At 44.8% G+C, this 25,092-nt stretch overlaps 6 protein-coding genes and 1 long non-coding RNA gene across 8 annotated transcripts; 3 read left to right on the top strand and 4 right to left on the bottom strand.

Moving 5' to 3' along the window:
• Window positions 1-3,368: 3,368 nt before the first annotated feature.
• Window positions 3,369-4,022, bottom strand: LOC138928897 (uncharacterized). The gene is made up of 2 exons (XR_011445309.1): window positions 3,884-4,022; window positions 3,369-3,823 (listed from the first exon to the last, which is right to left on the bottom strand). It is a non-coding gene; the product is annotated as an uncharacterized lncRNA (long non-coding RNA).
• On the top strand, window positions 3,611-8,686 carry Cftr (CF transmembrane conductance regulator). The gene is made up of 7 exons (XM_017164791.3): window positions 3,611-3,795; window positions 3,855-3,986; window positions 4,042-4,223; window positions 4,285-6,110; window positions 6,166-7,048; window positions 7,109-7,805; window positions 7,863-8,686. Exons 1-7 carry the CDS (start codon window positions 3,611-3,613, stop codon window positions 8,170-8,172), a joined length of 4,215 nt encoding a protein of 1,404 aa, XP_017020280.1. The 3' UTR covers window positions 8,173-8,686.
• Window positions 8,687-9,035: 349 nt separating this feature from the next.
• On the bottom strand, window positions 9,036-14,665 carry ana1 (anastral spindle 1). The gene is made up of 4 exons (XM_017164806.2): window positions 14,448-14,665; window positions 12,742-14,375; window positions 12,456-12,579; window positions 9,036-12,364 (listed from the first exon to the last, which is right to left on the bottom strand). The coding sequence occupies exons 1-4, from the start codon at window positions 14,559-14,561 to the stop codon at window positions 9,128-9,130; spliced, it is 5,109 nt and encodes a 1,702-aa protein (XP_017020295.1). The 5' UTR covers window positions 14,562-14,665; the 3' UTR covers window positions 9,036-9,127.
• Window positions 14,666-14,731: 66 nt separating this feature from the next.
• LOC108073262 (iron-sulfur cluster assembly 2 homolog, mitochondrial) lies at window positions 14,732-15,382 on the top strand. Its single transcript, XM_017164820.3, has 2 exons — window positions 14,732-14,883; window positions 14,939-15,382. Exons 1-2 carry the CDS (start codon window positions 14,840-14,842, stop codon window positions 15,312-15,314), a joined length of 420 nt encoding a protein of 139 aa, XP_017020309.1. The 5' UTR covers window positions 14,732-14,839; the 3' UTR covers window positions 15,315-15,382.
• LOC108073261 (protein phosphatase 1 regulatory subunit 21) lies at window positions 15,328-17,159 on the bottom strand. Its single transcript, XM_017164819.3, has 5 exons — window positions 16,951-17,159; window positions 16,485-16,874; window positions 16,239-16,418; window positions 15,645-16,175; window positions 15,328-15,587 (listed from the first exon to the last, which is right to left on the bottom strand). The coding sequence occupies exons 1-5, from the start codon at window positions 17,026-17,028 to the stop codon at window positions 15,498-15,500; spliced, it is 1,269 nt and encodes a 422-aa protein (XP_017020308.1). The 5' UTR covers window positions 17,029-17,159; the 3' UTR covers window positions 15,328-15,497.
• A 456-nt stretch (window positions 17,160-17,615) lies between these two features.
• Window positions 17,616-25,040, bottom strand: Jhbp12 (Juvenile hormone binding protein 12). Of its 2 annotated transcripts, none has more exons than XM_070286554.1 (4): window positions 23,831-25,040; window positions 18,420-18,509; window positions 18,209-18,359; window positions 17,616-18,127 (listed from the first exon to the last, which is right to left on the bottom strand). In XM_070286554.1, exons 1-4 carry the CDS (start codon window positions 23,880-23,882, stop codon window positions 17,695-17,697), a joined length of 726 nt encoding a protein of 241 aa, XP_070142655.1. In that variant the 5' UTR covers window positions 23,883-25,040; the 3' UTR covers window positions 17,616-17,694. The 2 variants fall into 2 exon arrangements, with proteins under 2 accessions (XP_070142655.1, XP_017020164.1); XM_017164675.2 differs by lacking the exon at window positions 23,831-25,040 and adding an exon at window positions 20,137-20,388.
• On the top strand, window positions 21,782-22,648 carry LOC108073171 (uncharacterized). The gene has a single exon (XM_017164677.2). The coding sequence runs from the start codon at window positions 21,782-21,784 to the stop codon at window positions 22,646-22,648; it is 867 nt and encodes a 288-aa protein (XP_017020166.1).
• Window positions 25,041-25,092: the final 52 nt, after the last annotated feature.

Genomic DNA, 25,092 nt, shown 5'->3' with positions numbered 1-25,092 from the left:
AAATAACATTACTCTAAATAGTTTTTAAACATAAAAAAATATTTCAATAATTTTAAAAATATTTTAAAGTCATAATATTATGTACTATATTATTATTTTAAACTAAAGCTACAATTATTAAATAAAAATCTTTTACTATAAACTAATAATAATATTATAATAATACATAAATATTTAAATTTCGAAGCCTTAAGCGATAATACACCTTTTTACTAATTGGCATTTCATATAAAATGCACTTTTCACTTTTGTTGTTTTAAAATCAATTATTATTATTACTGAAAATTACCCTTTTGTTGTATAGTGTAAAAGAGAGCTGCTCAATAAAAATACATTGCTCTCTCTCGTAGTCTCCCAAGAAAGTAGTCTGCCAGCCACCCCCACTGTTCCTCACTCTCTCGTTTTTGCAGCAAGGAACAGTGGTCAATATTTTATTATTTTTCGTTTAATGGTATGGTATAATATATAATATATATAATATGTAATATATACAGTGAATATATTAATTACTATAACTAATAAGGAAATCAAATCATTAGTTTCAGATAAAATTTTCAAGTACAAATTCAGTTAAAAAATGTTTACGATACGTACTGATAGAATCGTTACTCATACGCAGTGTTGGTTTATCTCAAATATTTCACATTCATTATAAATTGAGAAAATCAAAAATATTATTAAACCGTAATCATTTCCATTTTAAACCAAAAAAATCCACTGTGCCACTGAGATTTCACGCATTACTTGGCCGCTCATTCCCCAGCCGCTGCTCATTCGCGCTCGAGCTTTTGAAGCAGGCAGACGTGCGTTGTATCCGCTTCCGAATTTCGCCGCTTCCATCGGGTCGTTGGTCCGCCTGTAAGTGTGTGAGTGTGTCGGTGTTCCATAGCGTTCGTATTCATTCTGCACGTGCTGACCGCCGCGACATAGTCGAGTGGCACTGGAATAGACAGTGGTAGCGGAATTAATTAATGCTCAGGTAGAGCCAGTAAGTCCCAATCAAATGATTAGTTCTTGTAGTGGATAGAATATTGGGAGCTGAAAACATTCGCGTAATAAGTGGCGTAAAATTATCTATATATATGTATGCACGTACAGTTGGTGTGTGTTCGATTGTGTGTGCTTGGGCTCTGCGCTCTTTGTTTTTGGTGGACTCAGTGCTGTTATGTCGCCGCTGTTGCTGCTGCTGCTGCAATTCTCCCTTCGTCTTTACGTCATTAACCGTTATTAAATTTAGTTTCCGCCATTGTATGCAGATGCAAATCTGCATGGGAAGCATGTGGAATGCCGGTTTTTCCACCAAAACAGTCGCAGTTTAAGCACCTTAGCGACGACCGGCCGCCAACAACAACCACTTGTTAGCCCGTGGGGTCGCCGATACCGTTTACCGAGTGCCCCAGTGCTTGACTGTATGTGTGTGTATTAGCGTGTTCGTACAGTGGAACATTATTAGTGAATCAATTAACGAAAGCAACAATGTAAATTACAAAGATTATAAAACTATAAATCATAAATAATTAATATTATTTCCGGTTTTTGTCATTAAGTAGTATATTTTTTATAAATGCATTTTTTTTAGAAACAATGTTATTCAGGAACTTACAGATCCAGTTTTACTGTACCTGCTGGTGCGATGCCGGTAAAAATATTTTAATCAATTTGTTGTACAATCTGTTGCCGCAGTTGTCTTTCTATCGGTGTGCGTTCGTCTGTGTTTATATAGCTGGCTTATAAATTTGATTTCGTTTAAAAAATGCTTGAAATGCTAAAACGCTCCATTTCCACTAACAAGAATTAATAGTCTGGCTAGAAGATTAGCCACCGCTGAACACAGAACACGAGTCAGGAGAAGACTTAAACGTCACCACCCTCAGGACCTCCCCGACAGGATCTTGACATAAAATATCAGACAAAACATGAAAATCATTTCAAATTATGTAAACATAACTTAACTTAATACTCCTCCATAACAAAGCATTGTAAACATAGAATTAACTTCCAATTAGGTTTAGTTGCCAAATATCTAGGTAACAGTGCACTAGTCAAATAAAATTTCATTATTTTTTTTTCCAAAAAAAAAAAAAAAAAAAAAAAACTAACAAGAATTTGCACCCAACAAGTGAAACAACATTTGATATGAAAGCTTTTGAAGCCCAACCACAGATAACAAACTTAGATAAAAAAAAAATGTAGGCCATTTTCAGCTGATAAAAACTTTAATATAGCTGAATTTGTTTATGTTAAGTAGTTCTAATTGTTTCAATCGGAAAGCGGAGATCTATAGCTCGAAAAACCCAGCCATTATGTATTTTTTTACGTAAATTCATTGGCGACGTCACAATTATTCTATTCAATTGCCTGCACCCAAGCAATTAAGATCCATTAATTCGAGGAAGGGGCGAGGCGTTGGAAATTTACTCTGTAAACGTTTCACGATATTACTTCACATTGAGCTGAGCAACTGTGCAACATGAACACTTTACTTCACATAAAAGTTGGGTGTCTGAAGTTTGAAACTTTTCCCGGGAAAGTTTTAATGTGAAAAGTATAATTTCCGTTTGGGGGTAAAGTGGGTCATCATATTTTAGCCAGCTTAATGACCTCCAAAGAAAATGTAGACATACAAATAATAAAAAAAAAAAAATACGTGTCCAGACACAGGTTCGTGTGGCTTATCTGAGGTCTCTGGACTCTTGCTTACCAATTAATAAACATTATGATTATTGTCATCTGAGAGGATGTGCCGGTGCCAGTGTCGTGTGCGACTTCAAATGCTTTTTGATTTACGCTCATCGTGGCGTGTGCTATCAGTTACAGACAAGCTAATGACCGATATCGTGTGACTGACCCTCATAGCCGTGGGCTATGCTGAGCAAAGTTCGAGCTAGACTTTTATGGGGTTCCTTAAATAAACATATTATTTGTAGCCTCTATGAGATTCTTGCGCTTTTTTTTGACTGTTATATCTACTAAATATAGTTTAATAATGCTAAACCTGGTGTTGGGTTTCACTTTTAACTGCCTGCGATTAGTTTTTATTTCCTTAAACTCTTGTTCTCAGTCGCACGTCTCTCTTATCAGTTTGGGAAGGCACTAAATTATGGGAGTTGGCTAAGATTGTGACAAACTTTTATTTATACTAGTTTATTTTTTACAAATTTATTAGGTAATTGTATATTATGAAAGTATAACGCATGGTCTAGATGCATTATTGGTCAAGGTTTTCACTGATAAGAAAGTAGCTACTACTAGGCTAGTCATGATGAGGCACAATCATTCCTTCCTATCAACCCACAGGCTTTATACAGTATACAAAAATGTATAACAATCTTATATTATAACTGCATAAATAAAAAGTATTTTAAAACAATGGTTAACATAAAATACAATCAAATTATTATCACTCTATTATTAATCTGTCAAATACAATGAAATACAAAATATTCTCTAACAATGTTTACTGTACACTTTACCCAGACGAAACAAATATTCTTATCTCTCAGTCTTTGCATATGGAGGTCTTTTATATTTAACATGCGTTTACTTTGCCAGCGATCACAGGTAGAGGAAGGCTCCAATCGAGAAGTGAACTATCCCTCCGTATGTCATCATGGATAGTAGCGCCAAGCCAACGCGAAAGAATCCGCGCCAGAAGGCAAATATTATCTCACAATTGATATTTGCCTGGGTCATACCTTTGCTATACCGTGGATCTCGACGGGGCTTAAATACGGATGATCTGACCAAGTGCCTCAAAGAAGATCAGTCCGAACAGCTTGGGGATCGTTTGGAAGAGTAAGTATATTTTTTTAAACAAGTTTACCTGAAAGAGAACTCTTATTGATTATTTTCAGGCAATGGTTTAAGGAACTGGAACGCTCACATCGTAAGAAAAAGAAGCCCCACCTCAGGAATGCTCTGTTCCGCTGCTTTTTAGGACCCACGATAGTTAATGGTCTCATTTGCCTGATCTACATAATAATCAAGTGAGTATAAAATGGAATAATACCTGGCTTATGTCGTTATAAAATTTTTTCCCAGAACCTTGATACCAGCTGTCCTGGCCCAGTTGTTGATTCAATTCCAAAAGGCTCCTATTTCGAAAGCTGCTAGCGTAATGGACAGTATGGAAAGTGATTGGTTGGTCAATCGGACTGCTCGTTCCGTTGGAAAATATATGCTCGCACGGGCCGTGGCCGATGCTAGTGGGTCTCCAAGTGATAGTAAGTCTATATACACTTTTTATTTAATAAATATTCTTTAAATTTAATTATTAAATTACAGACCACTCCCCCAATTCCCTGGACAAGGGAGGTCCCTTTAAGGAGCCCCTTCAACCGGTGTTTGATGGGATGGGTCAAAACGAAACCTTGGTGCGAAATCTCTGGGATCAGTCGACTTCCTATATTTGGCATGACACCAATGCTCTGGGCACTGTCCTGGTTACTTCGACCCTATTCTGCTGCTTCCTGCTGCACCACGTTGATCTCCGTCAGCGGCTGATGGGCGCTCGTATGCGTATAGCTTGCTGCTCTTTGATCTACCGGAAAACCCTTCGCCTCTCGATGAAAACAGCGGGCCAGACGCCGGCTGGTTACCTTATCAACCTGCTCTCCAATGACGTGAATCGCCTGGACTATGGTTTTATATTCATGCACTGGATCTGGATTATGCCGCTGCAGGCGATCCTCACATGCTACCTGATTTGGCTGAACATTGGCATACCGGCGCTGGTGGGAGTGATTGGATTGATGCTAAAAACGGTGCCCGTACAGACGGCCTTGAGCAAGGTCACCTCAGTGCTGCGGATGAGAATTGCGGAACGAACGGACGCCAGGGTGGGCATCATGAACGAGCTGGTGCAGGGCATCCAGGTTATAAAGATGTACGCCTGGGAGCGACCCTTCCAGGCGGTGGTGGCTGAGGCTCGGCGCCGTGAAATCAAGCAGATCCGCTATGCATCCTACCTGCGAGGCTTCTACCTCAGCACCATGGTGTTCACGGAGCGCTCCACGCTCTACATCACCCTTGCGGCGGCTGCTCTGATGGGTCAGACTATTACGGCAGACTTTGTCTTCTCGGCAGCCAGTTACTACAACATCCTGCAGTTGGTGGCCGCTATCTGGTATCCTCTGGCTGTGAGCTTCGGAGCAGAAGCCTTGGTATCCCTGCGTCGAATTCAGGATTTCCTATTGCTGGATAGTCGCGAGGAACGGACACATGGACTGACGCACAAGCGAGACCAGGAGGCCGGCGATAGTAGAGCTGTAACCATCAAGGACATCAACGCCAGCTGGGACAATGAGAAGCCACAGAGGACGCTGCAGAGCGTTAATCTGCAAATCGAGAAGGGTCAACTGTGCGCTGTAATTGGACCTGTCGGTGCTGGCAAGAGTTCCATACTCCAGTTGCTCCTAGGCGAGCTGCCTATCATCGATGGCGGGGTAGTGATTCAAGGCGACCTTTCCTATGCTGCCCAGGAACCCTGGCTCTTCACTGGATCAGTACGGAATAATATCCTCTTTGGTGAGGATTATGAAAGGAAGCGCTACCAGGAGGTGACTCGTTGCTGCGCCCTGGCTACAGACTTCCAGCAGCTGCCTAGCGGCGATAAAACCATTGTCGGTGAGCGTGGGGCCTCCTTATCTGGAGGTCAACGAGCGCGGATCAGCTTGGCGCGAGCTGTTTACAAGCCGGCGTCGATTTATCTACTCGATGACCCGCTAAGTGCTGTGGATGCCCACGTGGGAAGGCATCTGTTTGATGAGGTGATCGGTCCCCGTGGACGACTAGCTCAGCAGAAGGCCACCCGCATCCTCGTGACCCATCAAGTACATTTCCTGTCCGAGGCCGATTTGATTGTGATTGTGGACCAGGGGCGGATTTTGCGACAGGGCACTTACCAGGAACTGATCAACAGTGATTTGGACTTTGCCAAGCTTTTGGAGCGCCCTAAGGAGGAGACAGGGGCGGACAACAGTCGCCAAAAGTCATCGATCAGCGGCATCTCGCTGGATAGTGATGATGAGGATATACCCTTTATAGATGGGGAGAAGGATGGGTATCAGCAGCTGAGGAAGCAGAGCAGCTCGGAGCATGGTAGCAAGTCGGTGAGTTAAAAGTCAAATCTTGCATCTTTTAACAAATATTAAACTTTATATTCAGTTGGACAGCTCGCAGCAAGATGAGGAAGTGGACGAGGAGGCTCTGGCCGAAGCCCAAGCCTCGGGTGGAATACATCCTCGTGTGTGGTACGAGTACTTCCATGCAGGCAGCACTCTCATCAGCTTCAGCTTCATGGTTTTCGTGATGATCATGTCCCAGGTGGTGTGCAGCAGCTCGGACTTCTTTGCCAACATCTGGACGCAGCAGGAGCACCAAAGGTCACAGGGAGAGGCCACTAGCTTCACAACCTTCGAGTGCCTGTACATCTACGGTGCCTTGATCATTGCCGTGGTCATTATGACCACCTTCCGTGGCTTTCTGTTCTTCAAGATCTGCATGCATGCCTCAAAAGTGCTGCACGATCGTATGTTTGCCTGCATCCTGCATGCCACCATGAGATTCTTTGACACCACTCCCTCGGGACGCATTCTGAATCGTTTCTCCAAGGACATGGGTGCCATTGATGAGCTGCTTCCCCGAGCCATGATGGACTTTATACAGATCGCCCTGGTGATGTTCGGTATTCTAATTGTGATCAGCATAGTGAATCCGGTTTTAATTGCGGCCATATTGGTGGTTGCATTGGTGGATGTGCTCATCCTATGTTTGTACCTGCGTCCTTCTCAGGACCTGAAACGGCTGGAGGGTATCTGCCGGAGTCCGGTCTTCTCCCACCTGAGTGCCTCGCTCTCTGGTCTGGCTATTATCCGATCCCGGCAGCTGCAGGAGGTGGTGGCCAAGGAGTTTGACCTGCTCCAGGATGTGCACAGCAGCGTCTGGCAGCTCACAATGGCGGCCAATACAGCCTTGGGCTTATGGCTGGACTGCGTCAGTTGCGTGTTCCTCACCGCGGTCACGTTCAGCTTTATTGTGGGCAATGAATGTAAGTCTGATCTTGGGTCTTATGTAATCTCTGGACTCAATTTATTGATACCTTTTTCAGCCACCTACAGCGGCAACGTGGGTCTGGCTATCTCCCAGGCCATGATCCTCACAGGCATGGTGCAGTATGGTGTGCGTCAGGTGGCCGAGTCCTTGCAGCAAATGACCAGCGTGGAACGCGTGCTGCAGTACACCGAACTGGAGCAGGAGGCGGCGCTGAGTGAGAAGATTCCACCGCAGCAGTGGCCTACCCAGGGACAGGTGGAGTTCCGCAACATGAGCTGTCGCTACGATCCGAATGGCTCGCCGGTGCTGAAGAACCTTAATCTCACCATTGAGGCGGGCTGGAAGGTGGGCATTGTTGGTCGCACAGGTGCTGGCAAGTCTTCCCTAATTGGAGCCTTGTTCCGGCTGGCCCACATCGAGGGCGAGATACTCATCGATGGCGTAGAGACGGGAACCATTGCATTGGAGGTTCTGCGTACTCGCATCTCCATTATACCTCAGGATCCGGTTCTCTTCTCTGCCACCATTCGATACAACCTGGATCCATTTGAGCGGTACACTGATGCCGAGCTCTGGAGCGCTTTGGAGGATGTAGAGCTGCGTGGTGCCATTCCTGGACTGGACTTTATGGTCACGGAGCGGGGCAGCAACTTCAGTGTGGGTCAACGGCAGTTGCTCTGCTTGGCAAGGGCGATTCTGCGGAACAACAAGGTCCTTGTGCTGGACGAAGCCACGGCCAATGTGGACCCACAGTAAGTGCATAGAAAAGTGAAGTCCGAGCTTGTTTTAATTCCTCTCTAACTTTGCAGAACTGATGCCCTAATCCAGCGCACAATCCGCATCAAGTTCCAGCAGTGTACGGTCCTCACGGTGGCCCACCGACTGCACACGGTCATGGATTCTGATAGGATCATTGTGATGGACGCCGGAGTGGCTGTGGAATTCGATGTTCCGCATCTGCTGCTGAAGAAATCCCGCGGACACCTCCGGCAAATGGTGGAGGCCACGGGCGCCGAGGCGGATGCTCTCAAAAAGGTGGCCAGTGACAGTCACAAGCGCATGCAGAGACTGAGGGATGAGCGCGATCGTGCCGCGCAGGGAGAAGAGAGTGAGGAGTAGACTTCGAGTGCGTCTTATCGGGATTTGCATTTACCCAAAATTGGTGCTTCAAGTGGCTCAAAATGGTTGCTCCAAGGAGCCAAACAAAAGCCGTACCAAAATGAATTTCCTCTACTCACACAAGACACATACATTATGTTGTTATACGTGTTTAATGTACTTAGTTAAGTTTGTAAACGAAAAGTCTTGATGTGCTGCCTTATACGTATTGTACTTATGCTTAGATATAATCTCTACAACAGGAACTGCAGTGAGCTTTTGTGTACAAAATCCTCTTGTAGATCGCCAGTGAAAAGTTCGCCAACTGAGAACATGACAAAACAAAGATACTTACAGAACAAGAACCCATCCTTTAAGGATCAATATATCTTCTATCCCACTCACTAGCTAGTTTTTCACATGCTATATATTGTATATATAATCTGTACAGTGAACATTGTACTTGAAACTGTAGTTAGAAATCTGAAGAAATGATTGCAGAGTTTTTAAAAATATAAATAATGGTCAAACTTTATTACATTGTGTTCAAAGGTATAATTATTAATTTTTGGGGTAAATCATTTTTAAAATATCAAAAATTGTCATACAAAAAGGAATGATAAATATATAAAAATATAAATTAAACAAAGTAAATTGTGCTCGGAGGTATAAATATTATTTTTTTGGTACGTAATTGCCGAGTTTATTAAAATATAATAATTGTCATATAAAAGGAATGACTAATATATAAAAATATAAAACAATCAAAGTACTTAGTATTCAATGTTATAATTTCAGTTTTTTTTAATTGTCAAACACAAGGAATGATACAAATAAAAATATAAAACATAAAATGTATATATTTTTTACAATTATTATTTTTTCGTGATACATAATTGCAAAGTTTATTAAAAATATAACTAATGGACATACAAATCAATAATACAATTTAAAATCTAAACATAATCTATCCCGATCATTGACGTGTGGTTTTTCGAGGTGCCTTTCTCCCGCTAGACATCCTTTGACTTGGCGATGGGTTGTGATTTGTACTGAGCTTACTTTGCTGCTCGTAGGGAATGGGTGGAGTGCCATCCGGATAATGAACCAGGGAGAGTCTGCTCTCCCCGGAGAAAAGTGCTGTGCCCGTGCTCTGAATGGACCCAGTTTTATTCGCCAAAGAATTAAAGGAGCCCATGGGAGTGGAGGTCTTCTGCCTATCGTTGGTGGCTCCAGTGGCATGGCTCACGCCCACAGCTGGAGTTAGTGGCGTGGTGCTGGGGGAGAAAGAGTGTAGGAACGATTTTATGAAGTGTCCTCTAAGGGATTCGTCTGAACTCTCGGCTGAAGCGTCGCCGGGCTGCTCTCGATGCTTCAGTAGTTCCCGGGTCAGATATTCCCGTATGTTAAGTGGCCTTCCCAGCTGGCTGGCATCTTGCAGGTCGGATTCATCGTGGGACCGTTCACCGCTCTGCATCCTAGACCTTCGGGGCAACCTTTCAGGCGATGTGCTGGCCGTGCTGCTCTCCATGTTACGCGAACGATTCCTTCTTTTGTGATCTGCGGCATGCCAGCGCGGATCCGAAGAGTAGTTGCTGCCGGAAAGGTGATCAATTCCGCTCTCGTTGGGAGCCTCAGTGGTGGCGGGAGCAACGCTTTCACGCCGCGTGCTACTGGCCACCTCTTGGGCCGTCAAAGTGGTTTCCGTCACATTGCCGCGACGAAAGGAGCTCTTGAGAATCTTACGCTGACGCAGCTCTCGCTCGATATCCAGGGAGTCGGATGAGTCCTGCTCGAGGCTTGCACTGTCTATCATCTGCCTCTCATCGGCCGGCTGCCGTTCAAGCAGTTTCTGTAGGTAATCTTTACGTTTGGGAAACTCCCGAATCTTCATGTTGACCACCCGCAGGCGACGTATCAAGTCTGCCGTTCTCAGGGTCCCTTGATCCTGGTCCCCATCAACTTCCACATGGACATTGGTGGTGGTAATGTTATGGAGGTAGGCATTGATGCTGGGAAACTCTCTGTAATCAGCTCCAATGTGCTGATGAACCACTTCCACCAGATTGTTGAAATCACTCTGCAACTGCTGGCTCTCATCGGCTCTTATGTGGGTCAAGTCCAAATGCAACTCCTTGGCGTACTGATCAAAGTTGGGAAAAGGTCTGGGCACTGGGGTAGCAGCCACAATATGCGATTGTCCTGGAGTTTCCACTTCCGTAATAGTGGAGAGTTCGTGACCCAAGTCCTCCTCATCCAACTGGGGGCTATAGCGCCGTATGGTAGCTGGCGGGGCTTTCGACCGGTTACGCATGGCATTGCTCTGAGTGGAGGAGCCTAGCGAGACAGGCTCTATATCCACATTCACATGTCCCTGGGCTGTAAGGGGACGCGAGTCTGCGATGCCACTATCCCTGCTGGCAGCCGTGGGCTTGTTCTTCTGCAGAGGCAGACCTTCGGAAATGGAGGCTGTCTGTGAATCGCTGCGTTCCGATTGGGTTCGGCTTCTGGTTTGCTTCTGTCCAGTTGGAAGCTCAAGGTACTCGGTGGACTGGCGCTCGCCATCGCTGTTTGAGGTGAGGGTGACCTCCACCAGACGCTGCTTCTCCTCGCGCACCTTGGTGATCAGGTCTGTGAGCTCAGCGATACGCGTTGTGCAATTCTCTGTTAGCTCTTCGAAACGGTCTAATTGACGGGCCGAGGAGGCTTCACTGGTCGATTTAGTCTTCGATTTTTGGGTCACACTGACCGACTTGCTGCCAGAGCTCTGTGACCCCATCCGAGTCACCTTTTCGTACTGGACTCGGGTCTCAGTTCTTTGCTGACTGTTCCTCTCCCCCGTGGCTTTTCTGTTATCCTGGGCTGTCACTCTTTTATTTACTTCTTGAAGCCTTTTACTGCCATCTTGCCTCTCTTTTTCCTTGGCTTTTTTGTTAGCTTCTTCCTGGTTGGCAGCGAAACGCTGTTTCCAGATCTTATCAAAGGTCCGCAAGCTGCTCTCCATGTCGTGGGCCTGCTGTTCCCTCTGTAATTGCTGCTGGCATCGTATGGAATCCTCTAGATCGTTGACAAAGCTACGATTCTCGGCAATGAAGGTCTCCACACGCTCCATGCGCTCAGCATTTACAGCATTGGCATATTCTCTGTCCACTTCCGGGGCTATATTATTTGAGGTGTTTATGATTGAAGGAGAAGGTGTGGTTAGATCGGAGCTGCTCACAGCTATAGCTTCTACATTCTCAGTGCTCATGGCTAGCAGGCGATCGATGTACTGAGCAATCAAAGGATGCAAAGGCGGAGCAGCGGAAGGAGAGGCCTCGGTGGGATTGAAGCTTTTGTAGCTCACGGGCGGCAGACTACGATAGGCGGTGGAGTTCGAGTCAAATGAGTTCTGACGCTGATCCTGTGGGGCAGGCTTTCTAACCGTTGCGACCTCTGGTTCCTCTCTAGGCGTAGTTTCCGTGGTGCTCGTGGTTACTTCCTTACCATTCACCTTAGTTTCCACTGTACCTCTAGTTTTGGATTTACCCCGCGGCAAAAATTGCTTCACAGTGCCGTCGCTTTTTACTTTGATGATAATCTCCAAGGGCTGATCCAACTTGGGAGCTGCCTTTCCATTTTCAGTTTGACTGGATTTTTTATTCTTAACCTCTTTGTAGAAATCCTTTAAACGCTGATCTAGAATGGCCTCCTTTTGCTGCAAATCCGATTCGCGTTCGTTGAGCGACCTCGTTCTTTCCGCCAGAATATCTGCTCTCTCCTGACGTATGTTGTCTATCAATTTCTGGGCATTGTCACCCTTTGAAGCGGCATCCTCGCCCGCTTGGAGTTCCTCTAGTAGCTGACCGCGTATAATTTCTATGCGTTCCAGCAGACCCCGCAACCTCATCGACTTCGTGGAGTTGTTTTTTTGGGCCTTAATGTCGGACCTTAGCTGCTTGCTCTGATCCTCGGCGTAGTCGAGGAGGATGGAGCAGCAGCTTTCGGTGCTGCCCAGATCGTTGCGGTTACCTCGAGCTGGATGTTCGCCTAAATTGATGGCTTCCGGAGCACTAACCTTGCTTCGGGCTGAGGTAGTTGGACCAGATTTTGTGCCCACTTCGGGGCAGGTAATAATGGCCGGACGCAGCAGCATCTGTTCCATGGCCTGGTTCATTTTCTGCTCTCGCCTGGCCGCCACATCCGTATATCGATGGCTAGCTATGAAGTTGGCCTAATGGGTGTTTTATAAATATTTTATAATTTAATAATAAATATAAATAATTTAATATAAATATTTTATATTCCCTTTATAGTTCACTTACATCGCTGGGTAAGAGCTGCGGATCCTGCTGGGTCATGGCATCTAGCTTTTCAGTAAGCTCCGCGCAGTCCCGACGTATTTGCTCCCGCTCCAAAGCCTTCTGACCTCGATCTTTGGTAATTTTCCTGTATCAGTGCGAAAAACAAAGAAAAATTAGAGATACAAATCGAGAGGAATAGTCCGATATGAGATGGGGGAGGGTAAAAAAACGTATGTTAAAATTGTTAAACGTAACTTATAGCTTTTGTTTTTGAATTTCTATTTACTCTTTTAATCAAAGGCCTTACCTGAGTTTGTCCAGCTCCTGTTCCCGCAGCTCTCTCAGTTGGTTCTCGATGCGGGCATGATCCATGGCGTTCAGCTGACTGGGATCTTTCTCGTTACATTGCACAGACTGCGTTGGCGCCTCATAAGTTCGATGGTATTTATTGCCGTGATCATAGAACTGAACTCGTCCTCCCGACTGCACAGTCCTGGGTCCCTGCTGCACTGTAGTGGTGCTGGTGGAAACCGTGGACTGGGTGGTGGTGCTCATCGGAGCTGTCACAACGGGCACCTGCATTGGCTGCTGGGCGTACATCGGATGCGGCGGCATGGGATAGGGCATCGAGTAGGGCATCGCATAGGGTTGCATGGCTGCTTGTGGATACATATGGATATAGGGCTGGGCTTGTGGCAGAGGATAAGCCTGTGGCATCGGAGGATTCGGCATGACAGGCATGTGTTGTGGTAAATTGACTTGTTGGGGAATGGGTAGCAGGTTCTCTAGGGGTTCCTGCACTGGATCTGATCTGGTCGGTGGCGCTGACTCCCTAAGGGCGGCAGGCATTTTTGGAAGTGTTGGGTGTGTCTTTCCCTTCGGATTCCTCAAGATGCCGGGATCAATTATCTTGGCGGGAGGCGGATTAGTTTTTAAACCCGCTCGCCTGGCTGGTTGTTGCTGGCTGGATCCTAGACTGGATTTCTTGGGAGATCCTGAAATGCGTTTCTTGGGAGATCCCGTCGATTTGGTGGCCATATTGGATACTGCCTCTATTTGAATTACGGTTTTAGTAGGCGAACGGGGCAGAGATTTGGTGGGACTTGGTGGCTTAGCTTCGGCCACCTCGGGCTCCTTAAGACACCTTGGTTCGGTTCTTATCGACGTCATGGTCTCAGTTCGTCTGACCAGGTCAGTGATCTGGGTAAACCTCGGCCTGCGTTGGTTCTCTGTCCTCTCCGGGCTGACGTCTTGGTTGGGTCTCACCACATGACTGAATTTGCGGTTGGTTTGCATGAAGCGATCGTTGATCTCTAAGCCCTGATCGTCGTTTACGGTTTCGGAAAGCGTATCATCCATGTCCACGTCAAGGATTACTGGCGGAGTCTTTTGGAGCCGACCACTGCTAGTGGGACTTTTGTTTGTCAAAATGGACGAGTCGTCCTCGGAGGATTCATCTTCATCGATGTTGGGACCACAGCATCTCTTGCTGTTGCTCTTATCCTTGCAACTTGGTTTTTCCTGACCACCGCGAAGGCGGTTCTCCTTGTCCTCGGCCTGCGTCTGGGTGGGCGTTTGAGTGCCCGCCGTAACTCGTCCCTCCGGATTTAGATTCATTTCGTTCGTTGGCAGCAACTGTACATTGGGAGCCTTGGGCTTTAACGACCTTCTCGCCGCCTGCTTGCGGCAGTTTTTAATTTTTTCTAACCGCTGTAGCCGCTCCCGTTCGATACGCTCGTTTTCCTCCCTCGCGGCGCGATGGGCGCCCCCCACCTGAAAAATTGCCGTGCGGTAGTCCTGGTGCTTTTTGGCCAAAACATTCTCGCGCCAGGCGTCCTGCTCCTTCTGCTTGACCCGCTCCAGTTTATCGAGCTGCCGCTGCCACTCGACGGAGACATTATCGCGTACGGTTTTGGCCATATTGTTGGATGCCACACGCACCTAGTCGGAAAATGGGTCACATCAGTAATGACCCTGGGGCTGCTGCGTAATTAACTCCGAACTGCGGCTTACCTGCTGCAAACGGGTTATGCGGGACCGACTCTCCAGATCTTTACGCACCCGCTCCGGATCGTCCAGCCTGCTGATGGGCCGCCGGCCAAACGTTCCGTTGACCTGTAGAGCCATTTGCTCTAAAACTACTTATGATTACTAAGGCAGCATGGACGTTCACAAAACAAAAACAACTTTGAGTGGAAAATCAAACAACACTTTAAAAACTCCTCCAAAGGCCAAGCGTGTTTAGTGTGACCCTAACTAGACTCTTGAAAATGTACTATAATACGGCTGAGTTATCGATTACAATATATCTTTATCGATTGCATTGAGAACAGCTGTCGTTTGGATTACGAGATTGTAAATAGGAATTTCGAAATATATATTTTGGCTGTGAAATCGTCTGTTAAATGGCTTTCCTACTGAGACAAGTGGGCAGGACGGGCCTGCAGAGGTAGTATATCCTGAAAAATATAGATATCACCCCGTAATATAATTGATTTTCCAAGAAATCTCCTGCTGATGCGGCACGTCTCCGCCTCCGTATCCGCCAAACCCGAACTCAGTGTCCAAGTGAGCGAGAGTTGCCTGAAGCGACTCCGCGAGATCTGCGTGGACGGATCATTTCTCCGAATTACCGTCGAGGGCGGTGGATGCTCCGGCTTCCAATACAAGTTCGATTTGGACTCTAAGCTCAACGAGGATGATCGGGAGTTTGGCGAGGGCCAGGCCAAGGTGGTGATAGACACCATATCCCTGGAGTACTGCAGCGGCGCAACAGTTGACTACCACAGCGAGCTAATCCGTGCCGGATTCCGCATGGTGGCCAACCCGCTGGCGGAGCAGGGCTGCTCCTGCGGCTCCTCCTTCTCGATCAAGTTGTAGTGATAAGCGCCTGTTACTCAATGTTTAAACTTTAGAGAATTATTTAATACACATAGAATGTTCAGTTATATACACGTCGAGGGCGGACAACAACAAAACAGGCGGGGGCATGGGTTCCCGGTTAGTTATTTTACAATAATATACAGTAAAGCTGCAGGACGGGACTCGCTCCCCACTCCGCGCTCATTTGCAGGCAGCCAGTTGGTCGCTCAGACTGATGACCTGCTCCGTGAGCACGCTGATCTGCTCCTCGTAGTTAATACGGGTCGTGGTCTGGAGGAAAAGAAGTTGAAATAATCTAATAATGCAGGGAAGGGAAGCAAAACCCACCAACTCCTCTTCGAGCATTTGCAGGGCTCCGCCCAGGCTGCCCAGCTGTTCGTCCTTGGCCTTCAGTTCGTGCGTGGCGTTCTCCAGGCAGTTCTGCAAATGCTGAGCCTCCAGCTCGTAGGAGCGCAGCTTTGACTCTGCCTGCACCTTGAGCCGCAGCAGATCCTCGAACTTCTTGCTGAACACACTGTAGATGAGCTGCTCCTTGGAGGGCGGCTCGGGGGGTTCCTGCAGGGAGTCACGCGCCCGCTGGCTGCCCTTGGTTTCGGGCTCTGCGGGTCGAACTGTCACGCCCGCCGCCGCCGTGCTGCAGCTGCACGTGCTGAGATCCTTGCTAGGGTTCGAGACGAATGCCTGATGCAGCTTGGCCACTTCGAATTGGGCCCGCCAGTGCGCCGCCTCCTTTTCGAGTATAGCAATCCGATCATCCGAGGTGAGTTGGGCACTATTCGGCTGCTGCTGCTGCTGCTGGAGATTGTGAAGTGGAGTATTATCGCTTCCTGTGGCGCTTAGGGCGTCCTCGCTGCCAAGCTGGAAAATAGTTCCACCGGTTAAATCTTAGGTTAGTAATAAATCCTGGCTTCTGGCTCTTACCATACTGGTGGCATCAACCAACTTGGTTTCCAGCTCACTGTTCCTGTGCTGCAATGCTTCCACCTCCTTCCGCAGCCGCCTTTCCAGCTCGTTCTGATCGCCTATCCGCTTCTCCAGCTTCTGTTCGAGTGACGCAATGCGCTCCGTGTGCAGCAGCAGGTCTCGCTGCTTGTCGTCAATCTGTGGGCGGTGATTGGGACTCCTTGCTCATCTTTCATAATTATCGAGTTTAACCCTCTGGCTTACCAATGACGTCAGCTGTGCATTCTCCATGATTTTCTTCTGCAGCTCTTCAAAGATAAGCGCCTCTTGGGCGGCGTTCGCCTCGCTGGCTGCATCTGCGTGGGCATCGGCGAGAGCTTCGGGGTGCCGGGAACTGTTACCCAGCAATCCCCGCCTACCACCCGCATCCTTCTCCTTTTTCTGGCGCTGCTCGTTAAGTGAGATTTCTTGTTGCAGCTGTGAGACGCGCGACTCAAGCTGCTTGTTGCGGAAGCCCAGGGAGTCCACTTCCTGCTCCATGCGGCGCAGTGATGTGGCATATTGCTGCACCTGCTCCCGGAGGCCGCCCTCCTTTGCCTGCTCCTTGGCGTGCTCCTCCACCGCCCTCTTCAGCACCGTCGCCTTGGCACGCAGCTAATCAGAGCGATCGGAATGGGGATTAATTGGATTAATGGGCGTTAACTGTTGCTGCTTAGAGGGAACTTCATACCTTTGAGTATTCTGTGGCCAGTTTCTGGTACTTGGCCTCCGGCACAGTGGCCTCCATGACGACTGGTTTCTCTGCCATCCAGGCAGGCTGTCGGCAGTCGTCCGTTTCAGGCGGCGGTGTACTTATCACGGTTTACTGCCCAATTGTTTTAAACAAAAAAGAGCATAAAAATATATTTGCGTTGGCCCATCAGAGTGACCAGCCTGTACAACAAAAAGCATTAGGAAATGCAGAAGACCAATCGAAATGTTATCGAGTGTCTACCGAGTTTGAATTTAGGCTGTAACGGTCCAAAAACTATAAAAGTTTTTAAGACTAAAAAAGGCCATTTCTAATGAGATACTATATCTTTAAGTTGCATTTTATATAAACTTTTACATATTTATTTGAATTTTTATTCAACTATTTGCCTATAGTCTAACCTTTGCTATTGACACTAATGACTTTTTATTTATGCGAAAGAACTTGTTTACAAAATAGGGCGTAACTCACGCTAATGTCTCTAATGCCTTAGGACAATAATTAAACGGAGTTTTTGAGGTGAAAAGATTAAACATGAACAGCAAGTAAACACGTCGTAAATACTTGTTTACTTGTGACTCACAAGTTGTGAATAATTTTCAAACAAACATATAAATGGTGTAAATAAAACAATAGAGTAAAAGTTATTTTTTAAATCCTTTATTAACTAAGTAGTAACATAAATTAGGTGTAACCTAATAGGTAAGCGAAAGCGGTTAGCACTTAGCTTAAGAATATATTGTCGAAGGGCACTTTCTCGAAGAGTTTGTTCGAGAGCTCCCGGAAGATGATACCAAAGCTCTTGGCGTAGCCAACCTTCAGCTCGTTGAATACCGTCTCCCAGTTCTCGTTGAGGAACCGATTCATGCCGTCCGAAAGGGTTTTGTCGTTGAAGAGATTTTCGAAATTCATGTACACCCGCTTGGGATCGAAGGCCACCCGATAGTCCTTGAGGCGCATGTACTTGACGCCATCTCGCTCGAAGGGCTCGCCGATTAGACGGTGCTCGATCTTGGTGTTGATTAGGGTCACGTTTGCCCTACCATGTCCCGTGATGGGCAGCAGCAGGATGCGGCCGGACATCTCGTAGTCGCCAATCATCTCGATGCGGTCCGTTCGGCTATCACAGATTATCAAGTGCTTGTCCAGATCGGTTCTGCGGGTTAAGACGAAATCAGGAAGAGAAATTTGTAACTTGCCTTTTCGATTTACAGCTTTTTAGCCTTGGCAGCATTACCTGTACCGCTGGATCTTGCTGGTGGAGATCATGTCGTGAACCTTCACATTCTTCAAGGTCTGCCGCAGATTTATTGGCGCATTGCCGGCATCTATAACGAGTTTCTTCACGGCCAGGGGCTCCAGGGGCGGGATGCCGAACTCCTTGTTGCCTGCAAAACGGATCGGGAAGCGTTATTCAGCCATTGTGTTGGGTAGTAGGGAATACTCACCAGCTTTCAGCAGCTGGATCGCATGATTCACAGCATCCACCAGGCACTTGTCAAAGTTCGCATCCCGCTTGCACTTGGGAAAGCCTTCGGCTGCAAAAATACAAGAGACAGACAGAGATCGGTTGAGTCGGTTCGGTTGGTCATGACATTGAGACGTTGGCCATCTCGCGGATTGCGGAAGTTCCCGGGCTGGCCTGCAATTGGGCCAGCCAGCAGCATCCATCGACAGAGTTCGTTGGCCACAGAAACTTGTTTGTAAACAAAACAAAAGAGTCCACGAATATATAAGTTAAAGGCATGGCAGCATATATATGAGAAAACAGAAGTGAGCTAGCATATTTTAGTGGCTCAATGTCAAGTTGAAGCGCACGCTGCGAGGGGCCATTTATCATGAATACATTGAGAAGACAAAGGCACACTCATGACCTATGCCAACGGTTTCATTAATCAGCCCAGTTCGGCTCTCAATACACTCGGCAAAAAAATCCACGCCCGCCGAGAGGAATGTGTGAATCAATTAACACAAATCATCTGTCGGTTACATATGTCCTTCTCTCTGTCGAGCCAACAAATTGGTGTCACAAGCGGAAGCTTAGCGTGGATGTGGATCAGTGGTGGCCTGTCTGTCTGCCAAACTGGCCTGTTCCAAGAGCAACCTGTTTGCAGACGATGGTTACAATTGCATAACACCTGTGTACAGTGGCTATCGGTTGGGGAAACTCCAAAAATGCAGCCCCCGACCATGGTGATCTTAATTTATTGTTGCTATTTAGCAGCACGCGAATGAATATAGTCTGTTTTATTGGTGATATTTTTTTTAAGAAGAAAAAATCCCCTCATTAAACTTTTATGATTGCGGAGTCATAGCAATTAAGGAATTTTCAAACAACTTCTTAGAAAACACATTACTTCTTGGACGCCTCATTATTTTGATTAATGTTCTAAATTCAGATAAGCAATTAGGGAATTAATTAAAGTACTTTCTATGCAGTTGCTATTAGTTATTAAATTACTTTATCTGTAAAATGTGTAGGAGTATTTGTATTTATTAATCTGAAAGACACTAAGATGTGATTCTTCCTCAAAGAAAACTCCAAGAACATTTACTAACAATTAGCAACAGCTTGAAACACTACTATTATCCCTAATTGTTCAGTTTAAGTCGAAAAATATTATAAAGAACCTTCCTGGAACCTTAATTCGAAGCGAACATATCCTTTAACTTATGACAGACAGTAAGATGTGATTCTTTCTCAAAGGAAACTCCAAGAACTCTTACTGACAATTTGCAAGCACTTTAAAACTCTATTATTATTTCTAATTGTTCAGAAAAATATTAAAAAAACGAATTCCTAGAACCCCAATTCGACGCGGTACTCATCGTTAAGCCGGCGTGACTCTCCGCCGGTGTCTACTGTAGTTGCTGTAATGCCACAGCTATTTGCATGCCCGTCTGCGCGACATTAGAGAATTTTACAGAGCTCGACCTTGAGGTCTGCGGGCCAAGACCCCAGGCCCAAGCCGAAATTAACCAGCCATAAACAATATCGATCACGTTTTAACCATCAATGCGCAGTGCCAGGTTAAGCAAATACTTATAGCCGAGACGTACAGTCAAAGCAAATACAAATGATCAGTTTTTTTGCACTTAGTGGCTGGTGTTTTTGCTCAGTTTTTAATGATTTTTTTCCTCCTATTTTTTCGGTTTAGTACTTACGCAAATCTTGCGCAGTCGTTACAGTTAATTCCTGCGCAACCGCAGCGATTAGCAGCAATAGCAGCGCGTATTTTGACATATCTCCGGGGGATGTACGAAATCGGATGCAGAAATTGGGAAATTCTTCGATAGAGACACTCTTCAATGGGACACAGCGGTAGCGCGCGCGATCTCCGTACGGATACGTATCGATGGGCGGTGGCGGTAGCGGTATCTGGGGAGACAGGTGATTCTGGCCGGCGACTTATCACTGTGTACACGGGATGCGTTCGCCGCTCGTCGTTTTATACCGAGCTTGAGCGGCGGCGCCGGCGCAGAAGCCAGCGTTCAACGTCCGACTTCGGAAAAGCTCACGCGAATCGAATTCAATGGGTCGCTCAAGCTTTGGCCCATAAAGCAGGCAAGCAAACCGAACCACTTTTGCTTTCCGGCTGGCCGCTTTTGGCCATGCCAACCGGCTGACCACCGCTGACCGAGGAACCCATCAACCCTGCCGCCTGCCCTTTCATTTTCCTTTTCGCCGCGGTTCATTGAACCTTACATGCCCCTGTAATTGAGGGTCTTTCTCCCATGCCACTTATCCGGTAGTAATATCATGCTAAATGCTACGCACACAGCCTGTTTGCTTCTTCCATTTCAGGCATCGCTGGCTTGAAGGAAGTCAAGTCGAGGCACCCAATTCATGCACTTTATGCCGCCAAAAGTAGATTCTATATGTGCACAGGAACTAGTTTTTATTGGGTCAATATTTGGCAACATTTGTGTGCTGAAATCAACAGTCGAATTCTTGAAAAATGTGGAAATGGATTGTGGATTTGGGGGATTGGGTAATTTTGTGGGAACTGGCCACATGTGTATTATTAAATTATAAGTTTAAAGCTAAGTTTAACTGAACGAAAAAGCATAATAACACTTATTAGTTGAATTAAACTAAAAACAAACAATAATAATGGGCTAATTATAATGAAAAATACAGAATATAGAATAACAATTTACCATAAAATAAGTATGTGACTGGTAAAGTATGTAGTTCATGTCCATTTTTAATGAGTTTCTAGTAATTAGAAGACAAGCATTTATTTAATTAGGTTCCAGTAATTATAAAACTGGGACCCACTAAGGTTATTATTTGTATTATCTCAATGTGTGTAAAAAACCTTCCACTAGCTATTAATAAAGATCATTAAATCGTTCTCGATTCAAATCTTTTACAACACTATTAATGAAGTTCATTTGGTGATTCTCCTCCGCCTTACTTCATTGACCACATTCAAGTTTGTTGCCTAAGTCTTTCGTTTGGCCAGCACATTCTTTTGTCTAACTAGACGCCGATATATGGATGGCAAGTGCGTGAGTGTGAGTGCTTGGCCAAAAATAAACAGCCCAAGGACCTCGGCATGTGTCTATGGAAACTGTTGCAATTGTTGTTCAAATATAAACAAACGATATGTGAGCGCCCAAGTGAGCCGGCTAACGGTATACATATGCATTTATATGTTTGGTGCTTGGTTCGGTGATTGGTGATAAAGTACCAAGTGTGGAAACCGGTTGTCGTCAGTTGGCTCAAAACATTCTACGGGCACGCAATCCGACTATCCGTAGAGAATTATTGTAAATATATACATATATAAAAAAGGTTAATATAATGCACCGATGCTATTGCGGTGGAATGGGATTAAGAGATGTGCCACGCCAGCAGCAGCAGCAGCAGTTACATGTCCGCCCGCAGCATCCACGTGGCGATTTGATGTCGGTGACCTCATCCTCCCGACAAAGCCAGCGAGCCACGCAATTTGTTAAGAGACCCAGCCTCAAGACACCGCCCAGATTTGGTTTGGGCCACTCCAGCACCGAGCTGGGCAACGACTTTAGTCGCCGGAACTCCGCTGCTACTACGGTGAGTCACTGCTCCAGCTGCAGTTGCAGCAGCTCCACCCAGCAACGACAGCAGAGCAGGGCCAAGGTGTTGCGATGGGGCTGGGAGCGAACAGGAGGTGTTGACACCAACAGCAGTGGCCGCGCAACAACAGCCAACAACTACGCCTTGTTTACGGACAATCGACGGCTTTATGAGCAGAGCGCATGCGTCGCTAGTCGCCAGACAACCCAAGGTCAGGGTCAGGTTCACAGTGGCAACTCATCGCCCTCGCCACGCCTAGTTCAGTATCCAGCCAGGCAATCTACGGATGAATTGCAGCAGTTGCAGGCTCTGCAGCAGTTTCGCCTGATGAACATGAGTGATTGCTTCAGCGATGGCCGGCAGGATGAGCTGCGACTGCAGCAGGCCTATGACCAATTGAATACAACCAATACAGACAAGTGGAACAAGAATAGGGCCAATGAGAGCAGGCAGCAGGAGGCGACCTCCAGTTCCAGTAACACCACGACCACACCCTATGCCCTGCGGCAGAAGTTACTGCAGCTAAGGCTGCAGTCGGATGAGAGATGCGGCCGAGGCACTGGCGCCATGTGTGCTCCCTTGGACAAGAGTTGTGCCTTGAGATACAATTAGTTTAAGATGAAAATAAGTTATATGAATAGTTAGTAGTAGTAGTAGTAACTTTGTTTATAAAATTCGAATGCAATATTAATAGTATCTAGAATTTAATAAATAAACAAGAAAGGAAACTATCTTTAAAAAGCCGAAATTTGTATACTCTTGCAGTTTGGAATATTAAAAGTATCAATTATCAGGCATCGAATCAAAAATCGATCATAACTAAGCCAACAAAGCTACAAATTTAATTCCGTTTAATAGTTTTTTCTATGTTAACTAATCTGCATTATAAATGTAGCATTAGAGGAAATCAAAATTTTTGGCCAATTTTGAAAATTTTAATGATGTAACCCCTTATCAAATTTTGAAAAAAAAAAGTTTTCTTTCGGAAACTGCTAGAAAGTTGCGCCGATTTACGCTGATACAGAATATATATGGTTTATAAGTTCGGAAATGACTGCTTCTCTAAATAAATTCATAAATACCCTTCAAGCCAATCGGAAATATTTGAATTCTTTGAATAGATATTTATCCATTTTTTATATGATAATTTGTTGGACAGATCAAAGTTTTTAAATATCATAACATAATGCCAAATTCAATTCGGAAAGCATTTCTGTGCTAGTGTTTTTTCTGGGGGTAACAACTCTGGGTCTAAATTTCATTCTTGAAAATTTAAAAAATTTTCAAAATTTAACCCTTTATCAAATTTTGAGAAATAATTTAAATAATTTCTCTTGTTAATGCTGCTCAAGAATATATATGATTTATAGGACTGATTTGCAAGCTTCTGACTATAATAATAATACCTTGGAAGGGTATACAATCATGATATAAGATTATAGACAGTATGTTAGTCTATGATATATTTAACTCGCAAAAAAAAATCTAAAGCCAGGACTCAAATCCCGATTTAAGTAAGAGACTAAGCATTAAGGACTAGTGCGAGTGAACACGAGATAGATGCTATGTTAATTATTAAAATGTTTTTAATTTTGTATATGAGATTTTTATCTATTTAGTTTCTACCAAATTAAGAGTCTACGCACGGATAGACAGAAAGGCAAATGGTTAGGATGGTTAATTCAAATCGTCTGGAGATGAATTTAAAGTAAATCTAAAAAATAAAATATACAACTATTGTACCTTTTTATATATAAAATGAATTGTTGCTCAACCCAATCATTTACCACATACCTGAGGCTCTATAAGTCATGACATTCAAGTAAATCCACAACTCGAAATTCATTTTATTGCTAGTATGTATTTCAATTTTTTCTTTTAATAAAACAGTGCTATTTTGTTACAAGTGCTTCGTCATTGTGTTCTTTTTTGTTTATTTTTTTTATATATTTTTTTTAATTGCCTTGTTTTTTTTTTGTTTTTATTTTTTATGTTTTTGCAACTTGCGCTTTGAATGCTTTTACTCATTATTCCTTTGTCTTTTCAAATTTCCATCTTGAAATGAATTAAATTTTATATGTATTTTTGTATTTTTTTTTTTTTGGTTGTATTTTACGATATTACGTTTTAGATTTATGTCTTGTGTTTTTGGGGTTTGAAAACAGCCGATGTCGTACTGGATCGCGATATTACAAGTACATATATAGTCGTAAATATACGTTGAATTCATTACAACATTGAACAGAGTACTAGAGTGTGTGAAATAGACGAGGATTCGCTTTGGGCTCATATTTCATATTCGTTTTTGCATTTAGCATTTTGCCGTTGCTTTGTTTTTGGTTTTTATAGGTTACGCGATTGTTGTTAGTAGGTTGTCGGGCGGGAATTATACAAACGAAACCATTTTGGGTAAGTTGCGTCAGGCTGCAGCGCCTGCCGCGGATCGCTGCCTGTCTGGGCATGGGCATAATACTTGTAATTGAGTGTGGCGGCCTTTAGCACTAGAATGTAGCGAAATACACAAAGTATATACGTTTACGTGTACAATAACCGTGTCTGTTTGTGTTTGCTGCTGCGCTTGTTTATTGTTTATTACTTGTATATTTCTGTTTCGATTTTGTTGTGTAAATTTAGCATGTATTTAATGGGTCTGCTTTCCTCTCAAGTGCGGGGGCATTAAGAGGGGATAGGTAACATTATCTGCCTCGTCGCTGACATCGGCAGAGGGCACACAGTGCCGCTAAAAGGTATTCGCTTTCGCATTGATTTTTTTTTTGCTGTTACCCGTCGTATGATAGGTTTTTTTTTAGATATTTTTAAAGTTAAAAAATTAAGCATATTGTAAATGAATTTGCAACTTTTAACATCGAACTTGAAAGGGTACTTTGATAAGATTTAAAAAATATTACAAATCAGAAAAACCCAATAGATATTCATAAGAAGTTAATTTCGTTGATAGAAAAACAAAACTAAATTTTATAACATTCCAAAACCTATATATTTACATATTTTTATCAGATATGCAACACTGCCATACGAAAGGTTTCTTTTTTCAA

Source organism: Drosophila kikkawai, chromosome 3R (genome assembly GCF_030179895.1).
Source record: "Drosophila kikkawai strain 14028-0561.14 chromosome 3R, DkikHiC1v2, whole genome shotgun sequence".
Lineage (NCBI taxonomy): Eukaryota > Metazoa > Arthropoda > Insecta > Diptera > Drosophilidae > Drosophila > Drosophila kikkawai.
The sequence above is the reverse complement of the archived record's forward strand: the minus strand, read 5'-3'. Positions and strand labels throughout refer to the sequence as shown.